The sequence below is a fragment of the Clarias gariepinus genome, chromosome 6, assembly GCF_024256425.1.
Source record: "Clarias gariepinus isolate MV-2021 ecotype Netherlands chromosome 6, CGAR_prim_01v2, whole genome shotgun sequence".
NCBI classification, from domain to species: Eukaryota; Metazoa; Chordata; class Actinopteri; order Siluriformes; family Clariidae; genus Clarias; species Clarias gariepinus.
This window is the reverse complement of record NC_071105.1, coordinates 38,597,611-38,612,399: the sequence shown is the minus strand read 5'-3', so window position 1 is coordinate 38,612,399 and position 14,789 is coordinate 38,597,611. Positions and strand designations below refer to the sequence as shown.

The window sequence follows — 14,789 nt, the reverse complement described above, 5'->3', positions numbered from 1 at the left end:
ATAGTTACCCAGCAGCTGGGTTAAAAACAACCCAGATTGGGTTGTTTTTAACCCAGCATTTTTTAGGGTGCAGGTATTTATATAAACCCTTCTTCCTTCGAGGTTTGTCATGTTCATGACAATGGTTACAATGGAGTCTGTGAGGAAAAGTTGAAAACAGGACTTGATGTCATCCACTTGTGATATGGCATATCGGGTTAGGGTTATGGTTTGGTTCCACTTTTGGATGAAAGGAGACCACGACTTCAGCTGTGTCTTCTTCCTCATCAGTGTCAGAGTTCTGCGCAGGTTGCCATAATATCCAAAAAGGGGCATAAGAAGTGTGTGTGTGTGTTATTGTGTGTGCACATGCATTAAAGACACCTGTGTGTTTAGGTGTGGGGAAGGAGTGTAGAAATGTCCTTGAACTCTGTTTTATACATTAATTGTAGTCTTACATTTGCATTTACATTTAGACTTTAGGCATCTTACCGTACCTATTAATTTCCAATGACCGGACGTTTTTGACCAGGAACACCATGAATGTATACAAGTTCCATAGAACACACAAACTTTTATTAAAATATTTTTTGTTAAAATCATTTTGTGTGTTCAAATGCCATGTGGGAACAAATTCATTGAACCTCATTAGAAATGGATAAAATTTAGTAAACATTTTAAAGAGGTGACATGTAAATCAGTCAGATTTGATTGGAACACAGCATGAGGGTTAAGCGATTTCATGTGCTGTTTGTGTGTGCGTGTATGTGAGAGAAAGAGCTTTTCTTGGGGTTATTAATTGCGAGGCCAAGTTGGGGTGGAAGTTGCCCCTCATCCGAGTCTGATGACCTAAATAGCCGACGTCCACAAGAGGGCCAAGGGGAGTCAGAGGTGAGCTGCTGCCACATTGGAGGAATGGAGGTCGTTTGTTTTTCTAGCTGTTCCAGTCTCTGGGTCACAGCCTCCAGTTGAGTCTTTACCTGTCTCACCTTCCACTCCTCCTAAGTTAGTATTTGCTCTTATAATGAAATTCTTAAAACCCAGATCATTTTAAACAGAGAAACAATAAATATGGGTCACATAAGCCCAAAATAGCACAGACGCCATTGATCAAGTGTTTAATTGTTGTTGTCATTTATTTCTATAACCAATGATAATAAGAACATAAACTAAATAATAAGAATATAACAATAAAATTGTGTGTGAGTGAGTGTATTTGTGTTTGCCCCGTGATGGATTGGTACCTTGTCCTGCGTGTACCCCGCCTTGTGCCCTAAGCCTCCCTAAACACAGGATAAAGCATTGTAGAAGATGAGTCAAGCACATTTGCAAAACATATCAAGCACCTTGATAAAAATGGGTCCCATGAAGACTTTTTCTGGAAGGCAAGAACAACCTCACTGCTGCACACGCACACACACTGAGACCGAGTATGGGAGACAATTACCCAGAATCCCACAGTGGAAAGAACTATTGGCTAAGTTGTGATCATGTGACGCTCAGCAGAGAGAGAGAGAGAGAGAGAGAGAGAGAGGTTTTGTTGAGGTTTTAAACTCACTTTTTTATTACATATTTAAAGGAAGTTAACTATTTTACCAAATATATATAAATTTACATATTATATTCATATATACATATACACACCACATACTCAGACGTGCACCCATACACAGTATATAAACAAGTACTTTTTTTTTTAATAAGGAACCCATGACCCCCCACCCCACCTTTTTTTTGTCTTAATTTTTCTTTTAAGTTCAGTCATACAGTCTTGTTTGTTGTTTTTGGTTTGTTTAGCTTCCGTCCATTTTTACTTCTTGTTGAATGTCATTAGGTTTTTGAGATTTTTTATCTTCTGCTTTTTTCTTTATTAGTGACATTCTTTCTAAATGTTTCTTTCTTAATTCCGGTCCGCTGTGGGCTCTGCCTCCCCGGTGTTCTCCGGCTGGCTGTCCTCGCACCGCTGCATCCTGGGTGTGTCACCCAGGCTCCCTGGCTGCAAGGCTCCGTGTGGACAGCTCAGCCTCTTGTGTCCCACTTCCCCGCACTCGAAGGACCTCAGCGGCTCCATGGTGGTGAAGACAGTGTAGGCGCTGTCCCCCTCTTTACATTTAAAGTTCACGTCCAGTGTCTGATCTTCGTTGTTTAAGATCATTAGCACCTGCCTGCGGAAGGACAGGACATGCCGCATATTGGAGCTCTTACACCCGAGTGGGATGTGGCTCTCATGGGGCCGACGGACTTCCTGAAACGGGTCAGCTCCTTTATTATAGCCTCGTCCTTTATGAACAGAGGCACGTTGGATATGACCACCCGCGCCGCGGGGGCAGACAGAGGGGTGACTTTAACAGCGGCTCCTCTCACACATATTCCGCTTTGCGTCAGTGCGCTCACGAGGTCAACCCTGTTCACAAACACCACCACGGCTGTATTCATCCGGGAGGCAGAGTAGATGTTCTCACACCTGACCTGCTCCCCCACCGCTAGCAATACGTCCTCAATCGGCACGCCGTCCTCCGGGACGCACCTGACGCCATGCCGGAGAGACAAAGTCTCCACTTAGAGGCCATGGTGCCTGCTCGCTCTCTCTCCCACTTTAAACTTTATACTTTTTAGGTGTAACACATTCACTCTTTTAAGACAAAAATAAATAAATAAATAAATAAACAGTCTTTCAGAACAAAAGCTGGGCAGGACGCCAAACAGCCTTATGCACGCTCTCAAACCCGACGCATGCGCAGAGAGAGAGAGAGAGAGAAAGAGAGAGCTGGCAGAGTGTATTGCAAGGCAAGATGTTATTTGCAGAGCATTTACAGTGTTTATTGTACCAGCACAATTCAACCTGTCCAAAACGGCAAGAAAAAAAATCAATTGCTTCTTCCTTATTTTTTTGTCTTTTTGCTGTGTCTGTTTAAAGCCAGACCTCAGGTCATGTTATTAAGGCAGCACTGTATATATACTGGAAATACTTCGGCTATGCACTTCCTTTTCTTGAGAAGTCTGTGGCATGTACAAACATTAACTCTGTTGCGAAATCATTAACCCCGCCCCCCCAAACCCCCTCCCCCTCCTTCCTGTTTTGAATTCCCGTCAAGCTTTAAGGAGGTGCATATAATACACAGAGCAAAGGGGGAAAAGCATTTATTAACACCCACAAAGAAAAATAAAGACTGCACTGTTAAAAAGGCAGGAGGTAAAAAAAAGGATTTTTGTGTTTATTAAAATAACTGCTTTTCCTTTTATAACAGACATGTAATGGGATCAGTGTTTGTTTTAAAGTGTGATTATGGCATGAAAACGCTTTTAACTGGTTTCCTTTTGTGGTTTTGCCTTTTTTGCCAGATTGGGTGATTATGGACCATTTTACTTTTACTTTGTAGATTTACCTTTCATGCCCGGACTAATTACAAGGACTGTTTTCAGAAATAGAAAAAAAAAATCCTGATAAATATACTGAAGTGAAAGTAAAAATGATGTGTTCAAATTATAAGTATGCAGAGAAAAAAAATGTTCTTAAGTAAAAGTTGTTACCATTAAATGATCTTAACGTTTTAACTGAGGAAATGTATTTTATTGTGTGTTTAAAAAATGTTTTTTTGTTTTGCCTGAAATCTATCCAAAATCTATCCAAAGTGCTCTCAGGGATATGAAGCATGTCTTCTTTAAAGTTTTAAAAAATTTTCTTTTTGTTCTGTTTAACATAATCAAAATGAGTGTCTGCTTTAAGCATAAAAATATAAATAATATGACTCACCTGTTAAAGCTATAATTTAATTACTTCATTTATTGGCTTCATTTTAATAGCGTTCAAATATAACCAGGACTTGTCGTGAAGTTTCTGGTAAATGAGGCATAAAAGCGATAGAGATTTACAGAAGACTTCAAGCACAGTAGAGTGGTAAGACTAGTTTCAGTAAAACAATTAAATGCTGCAAACATTTAAAGAAAGCCCATAATAAACGTCCATAAATGACAATTTACATGGAGAATGTACATGGAGCCCACTGCAGTGTTTCCTGTGAACATTCATTGGGCGGAACGCCTATTTTAAGATAGAGGACATATTTGATGATGGTAAGACAAAGTTAGTGATTTGAAGTTGTATCATTGTATTGTTGTTTATATACTGATCTAAAAGCTCTCAATTTCCTGCTTGTTTGGCATTTCCTTGATGGTTATGAGGCAGGTAAGAAATCTTCTGTAAAAGGTCTTATTATTTTGTGCCAACCTCTGATAGTGGTTTTGCAGTGCATTTGACTCCTCATTTTATATCATGTAATATGGGTAGCTACAACCTTGAGCTTCCTTTGTGTCTGATCTTAATCATGGTATCCATGTTTTTTAAGAACATAACAGTATTTGAACAGAATGAACAGAATGACTCTTTCATAATCTTTCATAGTTTTGGTTTCTAATCCTGGTGGTTGTTATTTCATGTTGTATCTTGATCAGCTGCTTGAGGTCTTTTCAGCTTATGGTGCCATGCTGGTGTTCTAGGTGCCTTCCTCTTCTCTAATTTCCTTATTGGCTTTTTGCTAGTACAAAAGGGTGGCATTTTGGCAGTCAAATCATCCATTGCAAGCTTCCTCCAGAGATCCTTGTTTAGCTTGACCCATGATAGGTGAGGTCTTTCACCTATTTTTATTTCCTTGTCCAGAGGGAGATTTTGCATGAAGTGGTTAATAATGTTTCTATTCTTCATCTATTCTTTCCACTGATAATTCCACTTATGGCACAAGTGGTGAATCTAGGGTTATTAGATGGTTGTTAATTTACAATAGGGTTATTTTTCTCTTCCTGTTCTTCATTATACTCACTGAATATCAGTGAATAGCTTGGGGTGTCTGAGTCCAGACTGGATTTGGGCTGTTGTTGGGTGTATGTATTTTTGTTTGGTGGATAAAATGTGTATAAATCTTCTTCTTTGTCTTTCGGCTGTTCCCTTTCAGGGGTCGTCACAGCGAATCATCTGCCTCTATCTAAGCCTGTCCTCTGCATCCTCTTCTCTCACACCAACTAACTTCATGTCCTCTCTCACTGCATCCATAAATCTCCTCTTTGGTCCTACTCTAGACCTCCTGCCTGGCAGTTCCCCCCTTAGCGTCCTTCTACCCATATATTCACCATCTCTCCTCTGAACATGCCCAAACCACCTCAATCTGGCCTCTCTGACTTTATCTCCAAAACACCTAACATGGGTTGTCCCTCTGATGAAATGTGTATAAATACTGTTTTCTTTTTAAAATGGCCAAAATAGTGTTGGCAATCTTGGAGCAGATTTTGGAAGCTGCTTAAAACCTAGAAACACCATTTTATTGATGTTACCATACAAGCATTTCTTCTCACATCATACCAACATGTTGATATTTCTTTTGTTTACAGATTAAAAATCCAGAGTTTTTTTTAAAGATGGCCAGTGCTCCTATACCACTCACTAATGTGAGAAGTGGCTACACAATCGTCACTCAAGTTGTTCCCTCATCAACAGTTCCAGCTGCAGCAGAACAAAATTCATCTCAGACTCAAAGCCCACTGCAGAAATTCCTGAAAGGAGAACCTAAAGTGCTGGGTGTAAGTTTCACTATTACATTACAGATTTTCTTAAAGAAGTTCTGTATATAATGATGAAATATAAAATAGTAACTTCAATCATAAAGAATTAATTTAACATTTTTACTTTGTGTTAATCTTGGTATTTTTTATATGACAAAAATCTAATAAATGAATACACAAATAAACATAACTAATAACATGGTTACCATGGAAAAGTGATATACTATAGGATGTATGAACATATAGAGAAATTATCATTTTGTGCATTTACCCTGGCTTTGTTTTAACACCCTTATGCAATATCACAAGACTTATTTCCATCCAGATTTGCATTACTTATTTGGCAAAATCTTGTGTTGATGATTGGGAGAGTCATACCTTTTTGTAAAGTCCTCTCCAGCATACCCTCAAGACTTTTAAAAAGGTCAAGGTCAGAACTCTTTAGTGGTCAATTAATGTGTGAAAATGAATCCTCATGCATCCAGAATGACTCTTTCATAATCTGAGTCCTTGGATATGGCTGTTCCATCTGGGGAAAAAAAATGCATAGATATGATAACCTGGTCATTCAGTACATTTAGGTCATCCCTCACTTCATTTTATTGCCACATTATGATGCTGAGCCTATACCTGACCAAGTGAATCACCCCAGATCATAACACGGCCTGCAGAGGCTTGTACAGTGGGCACAATGCACTTCTTACCCTGAGGTGCCCATTTAATATAATATTTTTAAGTCCAGTCTTTTTCCTTTTAAAAAAATAAAGCTTTATCACATGTTTTTAGACTGTACACATTCAAATTAAAATTTTATTTGTCACATACACAATCATACACAGTATGATGTTTAGACAACTGCTCGTAGCCTAAAAATAAAGACTATGAATAAGAAATAAATATGAAAAATAAAATAAAAGGTAAATTTAACTGGTAAAAAATATATAATTATAAAATATAAAATTAAAATAAAATAACTGTACAACAAAAATACACAATATAGAAAATATATGAAGAAATATAGAACAAAAAGAAAACAGCTGTACAAAGTAGGTATAGATTTATGTTATTTTTGTGTGGAACGAAGTTAGATAAAATGGTAAAAAAAAAATGGTAATGTCCAGGGTTGTGCAATCCACATATTTAAAGTGTCTTGTGCAGTGCAAATATGCTTAAAAGTGATTTATTTAAAGTGGCTTGTGATAGAGTGATTTAACTAATGACCACGAAGTGTAGTTGTGCAGTGGCCACTAGTGTAAATGAATGTCCAGAATGTCCAGAGTGAGTGTAAAAACCATATGTGTGGGTCAATACTGTGTGGTGTACTGATTAAGAGACCATATCACCTGCGGGAAGAAGCTCCTCCTCAGTCTCTCTGTGTTGGCCTTTATGGAGTGGAATCGCCTTCCTGACCTCAACAGAGAGAACAGTCCATTGTTGGGATGGCTGAGGTCCTTCACAATCTTTCTGGCCTTGGTCCAGCACCACCTGCTGTAGATCGAGTGCAGGTCAGGGAGCTTGGTGCGGATGGTGCGCTCTGCTGATCGTACCACCCTCTGTAGAGCTCGTCTGTCCTGCATGGTGCTGTTCCCGAACCAGGTTGAGATGTTTCCCGTCAGAATGCTCTCTATGGTGCAGGAGTAAAAGTTCCTGAGCACCTTGGAGGGCAGTCTGAAGTCTCTCAAGCGTCTGATGTGGTAGAGAAGCTGCTGGACCTTTTTCACCACAGTGTTGATGTGACAGGACCATTACAGGTCCTGCATGATATAAAAACTGAGGTATTTAAAGCTGTCCACTCTCTCCACTGGGCTGTCATTGATGACGGGGGTCTGGTAGTTCCTCTCCTGCTTAGTGCTGAAGTCCACTATCAACTCCTTTGTCTTACTGACGTTTAGAAGGAGGTTGTTCCTCTGGCACCAGTTCTCCAGATTCCTAATCTCCTTGAGGTAGGCCGTCTCATTGTTATCAGAGATCAGGCCTACCACGACGGTGTCGTCAGCAAACCTAATGATGGTGGTGGAGCTGGTAGTGGCCACACAGTCATATGTGTACAAAGAGTACAGCAGAGCGCTCAGAACACACCCCTGAGGTGCTCCAGTGCTGTGAGTGATGGAGGCTGAGACATGTCCACCCATCTTTACTGCCTGTGGTCTGCCAGTTAGGAAGTTAGAGACCTACTGGCACAGAGATGAGCTGAGTCCCAGGTGCTCCAGCTTCGTGGTAAGTGTGGAGGGAATTATGGTATTAAATGCAGAGCTGTAGTCGATGAAGAGCATTTTAACATAATTCCCCCTTCTAGTGTCCAAGTGAGTAAGTGATGTGTGGAGGAGATGAGAGATGGCATCATCAGTAGAGTGATTTAAATGGTAAGCGAACTGTAGTGGGTCAAGTGTGACTGGTAAAGATGAAATGATGAAGTCCTTGACCAGCCGCTCAAAGCACTTCATCACTACTGAGGTGAGGGCTACAGGGCGATAGTCATTAAGAGAAGCAGGTTGAGGTTTCTTCGGGACAGGAACAATGATGGACTCTTTGAAGCATGTGGGAATCACCGACTAAAATAAAGAGATGTTGAATATCTCAGTGAACACAGGTGCTAGCTGGTCTGTGCAGGCTCTGAAAATACGGCCTGAGATGCCCTCTGGTCCTGCTGCTTTCCTGGTGTTCACTCTCTTGAAGGCTCTCCTCACGTCATGCTCGGTGATGATAAACGCGTTTCCGGTGCTGGCAGTGTCTTCCTGTCTGCAGCCGTTAGCGCCGCTAGCATTAGCATCGCTAGTGTCTTTAGCTGCAGCCTCAAAGCGAGCATAGAATGTGTTCAGCTAGTCTGCCAGAGTCACGTCCGCCAGGGGCGTAGATTTAGGGTGGACGGAGGGGATGTGTCCCCACCAATATCCTCCGACCATTGAAATATCCCCACCCAATAATTTAATCCACTTTAAAAAAAAAAAAAGAAAGAAATCGTGATGTCAACATTAACCTAGACACGCAGAAAGGGATAAATCACGTTCTCTCCTTGAGTCCTCCCGCCCCCAAAACACATATGAACATTTTGATTGGCTGTGCCTTTCCCTGCTATCACGTGAGAGGCTATGGCTGCGTTCAGATACAAACAGCGCCAAATGCAGTCGATCTTTCCCCCCGTGCAAGAAGGTGTGTTGGGTGACATACATGTAAAAAAAAAAAAAAAAAAAACATAGCAAAAAAAAGAAGCTGCACATAAGGAGCTTTTTTTTTTATTTTTTAAAGAAAAATGTAAGTCACTTCAAGTTCGCTAGTGAATCCATCAAAGTAACGACAACAGTTAACGTTAATGCTAGTGGCTTTGACGCACATTCATTATAGCAGGACAGGCTATAGTCTGTGAATACGGATTTAACACTAATAGCAGATTAAACAGCTAAATGTAAAAGTATAAATATGATCCCTGGGATCAACCGGGATGGAGTCATAGGTCCCCACCAATGTCCAGAGCAAATCTACGCCCTTGGCGTCCGCATTCGTCATACCGGTTGTCGGTGCTTCAAAGTCCGTTGTCCGTTGTCCTTCGTCCCTGCCACAGGCTCCTAGAATCACTCTGTTTGAGTTGTGACTCTAGTTTCCTTACATAGCGCTGCTTCACCTCTTTCACCGTCTTCCGGACGTTGTATGGTTCCATGTCCCCAGACGCAAGTCCCGTGTTGTAGGCAGCGGTGCGAGATCTTAGAGCGTTGCGGCTGGTTTTATCCACCCACGGCTTCTGTTTGGGAAAGGTTCTGATAGTCTTTTTTTTCCACGGTACAGTACTTTCCATTTAGTGAAAAAAATAGTGGAAGAAATAAAGGATAAACCAATCATGCCACTGTCAATTTCTTTTAGGAGTATTACTGATATGGGTTCAGCACAAAAGTATGTTAAAGAAAAAAAAACACCAAATAAGTTAAATTTCCATCCATTCACCATTCATTCATTTTTCCAGTAAAACATTAAGCAGAGCATCACACTTATTCAAAATGCATCCTGCTGCTATTGAGTCCCCAGATAAACAATGCCAGGTATGAATGAGTTGTTAAAGAAGGCGGGACAAAACAGACCAAGGCACCTTCTTTCATGGTATCAAGGTCCAGTTATGATGCTTGCATGGGCACAATAGAAGCTTTCATGGTGTACTCTGACCGGTCCTGAAGATACACAGCCCTATACAAAGCAGTATGTTGTGACTCATTCTTCCTAAACAACATTAACATTTTCAGTAGCCCTCAGTCCTCAAATTTTTAGCAGACAAGATGGATTTCATTATCATTGTGAGTTGTGTCCCCAACACCCAGTCCCACATCTCACACATTTGACTGTCTAATTAATCTTCATAAACAGCCTAATATATAGGACAAAAACAAATACATTAACAAAATAGTACTTATTATAATTTTTAAAAAGTGTGTGTGTGTGTGTTTAACCACAGGCTGTCCAAATAATGATTGGTTTGTTGACCATATTGTTTGGTATCGTGATGGCGGTCCCTGCTTGGAGCATCAGCGTGTTCTCTGGAGTTGTGTTCTGGGGCTCACTGTTTGTAAGTTTTTTTTCTTCTGTTTTTTTTAACTTTAAATGTACTGTGTGTATATATAGAGTTACTTAAAAAGAAATCTGCACTTACAGCACATCAGCGCTGGTTCTCTGGCTGTTTTAGCGAGCAACAAGCTTAATGCCTGTGTGGTACGTAATCACCAACAGCATCTTTTAAAATGAAACTGCACATAAATTGCTTTTCTGTTTGTCTTTTCAAGTAAGATTTAGATTTTTTTTTAATTTGCTGAGGTATTTTTTCTTACACCCTCAGTGTCTTTTTTCTTTTAATTATTTCACAAACTGATTTACCTTAATTTTGTGTTCTGTTTGTGTGTTTGCCTCATCAGGTGAAGGCCACTATGGTGCTGAATATCTTTAGCACGATAGCTGCAGGAATCGCCATCATCATGCTTTCTATAGATTTTTTGATGCATCCTTACTGCTACTCCTATGATTACCATTATGGATGCAGAGTTGGCTACGTTGCACAGGTATGACTTATTAATTCATTATAATTTTAGTGTGAAATGTGGCAAGGGAAAGAATAGGCAAAAAAATAAAAAAATACCATATACTAAAAGGTTAACAAAAATATATTAAGCATTTTAAAGTAAATACAATTGAAGTATTTTCTGAATATTTTAATACGAAAAGGTTTTGTATTTGTAGCTGTATTTTTGTATCGTGGATCTTTATTTCAGAGCCGTACCAATGGAATCAGTGGAGTTCTGCTGGTTTTCTCTCTGCTCCAGTTTGCCGTCTCTATTGCAGTTTCAGCCTTCACTTGCAAAGCCACCTGCACCAATCAACCTACTGTAAATAATTTTTCATTATTAATTGATTAATTAATTAATTTATTTAAGTGTGTGTCAACCATCTTGCTAGCTACTATAGTATGTCACTGTTATTAATGACATAATAAACACAGTCATGAGAAATGTAGACGAATACCTATGCAAAAATGGAAAGAATAGGATTTAACATGACAAGTTGTCAAAGGATGCCAGGTAATGGTTTTTGAAGAAGATGCAACTTGTAAATGATTTGAATCCATACTACTAACAAATGAAAGCCAAACACAAGTGATAAATGTTTAGAAAACTGAGCAAACAGGCTACATACACCTGCCTGCATGTGTGAATGGGAAATGGGAGTGTAGTTGTTATGAGTAAATGTAGAGACTCCCTAGGGTATATACTGTATTACTCTTACTGTTAAACGTTTTTCATTTACATGTCTACTTAAAGAAAATACAGAAATACCTTCAAATTTACTTAAGTATAAAAAAGTATATTATCCCACGGTAGTCTTGTTTATAGTAAAAGCTCTCTCTCTCTGCTTCCCGTGCTTTTTCACTGCTGACTCCAATCAGATCTGCTTCTGATTAGGAACACCTGTAACAGTTTAGGTCATGTCCTCCACAATTATTGCCACTCCTTGTGTTGTTAAGCTTCTAATATATTTTTTTTTTGCAGGAGTATAATCTCACACTAGAAATTATAGAAAAAAACATCTTACCTTTAACTCAAGTGAATAAAAAAAAAAAAAAAAATTCTATGGACAAAAAATTATTGTTTTTATAAAAATCACCTGTTCTACAATTATTGGCACCCCTAACAATTCCGATAAAATAAATGTAATTTAAGCATTTTTTTTAATTTGTATCATAGTTTATAAAGTTGATCAGGGTATCTAGAAACATTTAATTAATAATTCAGGACTTCATCTTTTCCTGTGGTATAAATATAACATGACTTAGAGGCCTATATCTCTTATCCACTCTTCAACATGGCAAGGACAAGAGAACACCTAATTTAAGTACTGTAGGGCAGATGTGTGTCAACCTTCATAAGTCAGTTAATGGCTACTAGAAAATATCCACTTGCCTAAACTTGCCCAAATCCACAGTCAGATAAATCATTAAAAAGTTTAAAACAACTGGAACAGTGACATACAAGGCTGGACAAGTGTATCTTGCCACCATGCCCAGTGAAAAAGAGAAGAATCTCCAAAGTTCACTGTTAGAGAACAGTGAAAGAGTGACATCTTGGGATCACAAAGTCTGTATAACAGCTATCAGACGCATTCTACATGCCAGGAAAGCATGCAAGGAAAATGCCTTTTCTCACCTACAGTCACAAACCTAAACATCTGGAGTTTCCTGGGACTTTAACTGGGACTGGGTGCTTTTTGTCAACAAACACTGTCTAGGTCTGACATAAAACAAAAGATGAGTATGCTTAAAAGCACCACACACTGTGGTGTGCATACACTCTGTGTATGATGGAGGATCTGTGAGGCTGTGGGCCTATTTCTCCTCCGAATGTTCTGGGAACCATGATAGGGTGCATGGCATCATGAACTCTGTGAAATACCAGGACATTTTAAATCAAAACCTGATGGCGTTTGCCAGAAAGCTGAAGATGGGTCCTCCTTGGGTCTTTTAGGAGTTTAATGACCCAAAACATGTGGCGAAATACACAAAAATGGTTCTGCAGACACAAAATCAAGCTCCTCTCATGGCTAGTTTCCAGACCTCAACCCAATTAAAAACCTGTGGGGTGAGTTGAAGAGGAGAGTGCATAAGAGAGGACCCAGCATTCTGGACGATCTAGAAAGATAGTGCAAAGAGGAATAGAATGGTCAAGGATCCCTTTATCTGTATTCTCCAATTTTGTGAAATGTTATAGGGTGAGATTAAGTGCTGTCTTGTTGGCAAAATGGGGTTGTACGAACTATTAACATCAAGGGTGCCAATAATTGTGGCACACATGATTTTATGTAAAAAAAAAAAAAAAAAAAGAAATTCCTATTGTTGGATTTTTTCCACTGTACTTCAATTAAAAGTTGGATTTTTTTCCCCTTTTTTTGCATTGTGGTTCTATTTTGTTTAAAGAAAACATGAATTTATTAGAAGCCTAAGAACACATCTTAACCAGGGGTGCCATTATTTGCTGTACAATTATGCATAATAGACAGCAAGTGGCAAAATTCATGCTTCAAATACTACACATCACTTCGGTCATGCAGAGATGTAGCTACATAAGAACACAGATATTTTGCATAGGATTTAATGGAGTAAAAGTAAAAAGTATCCTTTAATTAAACTACTCAGGTGAAGTACACATGTGAAAAAGGTACTTGAGTACAGTAACAAGGTAAATATACTCAGTTGCCTACCACCTCTGCTGATAAGAATGGAGAGTAGTTTGACCATATTGTGAAGTGGTGAAGAATTCTGGGAGTTGGAGTCCAGGACAATAAACAGTGTTGATGTGAAATTTAGCCTTTATATTTATATCTAAGATCAAGAATGATCCAGAATATTGCAAATACTGAACAATTTGGGATGTTGCACCTAATGTAAACTTGTGTAAATATAAGTATTGTGTATTGTGTAATTATGAAGCTCTGTGTATGTGTTAACAGCTGAACATTATCAATGTGGTTCAGAACCCAGAGAGTGGTGTTTCTGTGGTCAGTTCCATCCCAGCTTATCAGGCACAACCGGTAAGAGAAACCTGCAGGAGGTTGTCATGAAACTCCAAATCACTAAAGAGCTCAAATAAATAAAAAAAAATTAAAAAAACATTTTTTTTTTAATCAGAATATTTGTATTTTTTTATTATTATAATGTTAACCATTAATTTACTGGCCTTAGCTGAAATTCATATTATTTTTAGTTACATATCTAATACCAAAGTTTTTTTCTTTTTTTTTTTTTTTTCTATTCATCCTTTACCAACCATTTGTTTTACAGGGAGTCAGTACAATGGGTGCTGGTGCCATGAGCGCTCCACCAATGGAAAATCCTCCAGCATACTGTGAGAAAGGCGAGGCATACAACTGAGGATGATTTTAGAAATTATTCTTGTTAATAATTTGAACATTTTTCACTTAACTCAAGATAATCATCTCACACTCCAGAACTAACTACACGTCTCTGTGTTTACTTTAATAACTAATCACACATTCAATAAAAAGTGTACATTAAATACCTATTTACAGATCAGTATATATTATGTACACAAAGATTTCAAAATGCTTCGAAAAACTTTCTTAAAAAGTACAGCAATATTAATCAGCTTTCACTAGTATTCACAGCTGTGCAAATTTGTTTTAAAAATATTAATTACTTTTTTTTATAATTTCTTTTGTTTTTGCTGAACAATTATTTACTCTTTTGAATCAAATTTTTGCCAAAACCAAAGAAGGAATAGATAAATAAATAAATAAATAAATAAACACCACAGCTCTGTGAAATTATGGATCCTAATTGGTCAGAAGGTGTTAATTACTCTTTTAGAACAGCAGTTTTGAAACAAGTGTTGGTTTAATATGAACAGGTTTGTACTGATATAAAGTCTGTAATAAAGTCTGATGACATCTATAGAAAATAATTGACACTTTGTAAGTGTTTTCTTTTTTTGTACCATGACAAAAAAGAAGGAATGCTTATTGATTAAGTCAGAACAGGAGCTAACTTTTAAGGGCAAAGCTTCTACTGTTAGTACAGTATCATGATTATTTCTCTCTGTCATATTACTATTGTTATTAAAATGATAAAAAATATGTAAATTACTTAGGGGGGGGGGTCATGTAGACTCTTTCTGGGTAACATTTAACACTTCTCAGTTCTTTCAAGACAGCAGTGACCAATGATAATAATAAAATTAAATAAATAATAAGAACAATAAAATAGTGTGTGAGTG

General features: G+C 38.3%; 1 protein-coding gene across 4 annotated transcripts in view; it reads left to right on the top strand.

Moving 5' to 3' along the window:
- Nucleotides 1-14,477, top strand: part of LOC128526587 (membrane-spanning 4-domains subfamily A member 8-like) — a 78,656-nt gene extending 64,179 nt beyond the window's left edge. The window contains exons 1-8 of one of the 4 annotated variants that reach the window (XM_053498595.1): nucleotides 3,075-3,172; nucleotides 5,362-5,550; nucleotides 9,971-10,081; nucleotides 10,168-10,224; nucleotides 10,425-10,568; nucleotides 10,779-10,892; nucleotides 13,507-13,587; nucleotides 13,838-14,477. In XM_053498595.1, coding sequence (XP_053354570.1) covers nucleotides 5,389-5,550; nucleotides 9,971-10,081; nucleotides 10,168-10,224; nucleotides 10,425-10,568; nucleotides 10,779-10,892; nucleotides 13,507-13,587; nucleotides 13,838-13,927 — 759 coding nt within the window. In that variant the 5' untranslated portion in view covers nucleotides 3,075-3,172; nucleotides 5,362-5,388 and the 3' untranslated portion in view covers nucleotides 13,928-14,477. Of the gene's footprint in view, nucleotides 1-3,074; nucleotides 3,173-3,792; nucleotides 3,878-3,970; nucleotides 4,054-5,361; nucleotides 5,551-9,970; nucleotides 10,082-10,167; nucleotides 10,225-10,424; nucleotides 10,569-10,778; nucleotides 10,893-13,506; nucleotides 13,588-13,837 lie in introns of those variants that run through there. The other 3 variants (XM_053498596.1, XM_053498593.1, XM_053498594.1) reach the window with 3 other exon arrangements.
- Nucleotides 14,478-14,789: the final 312 nt, after the last annotated feature.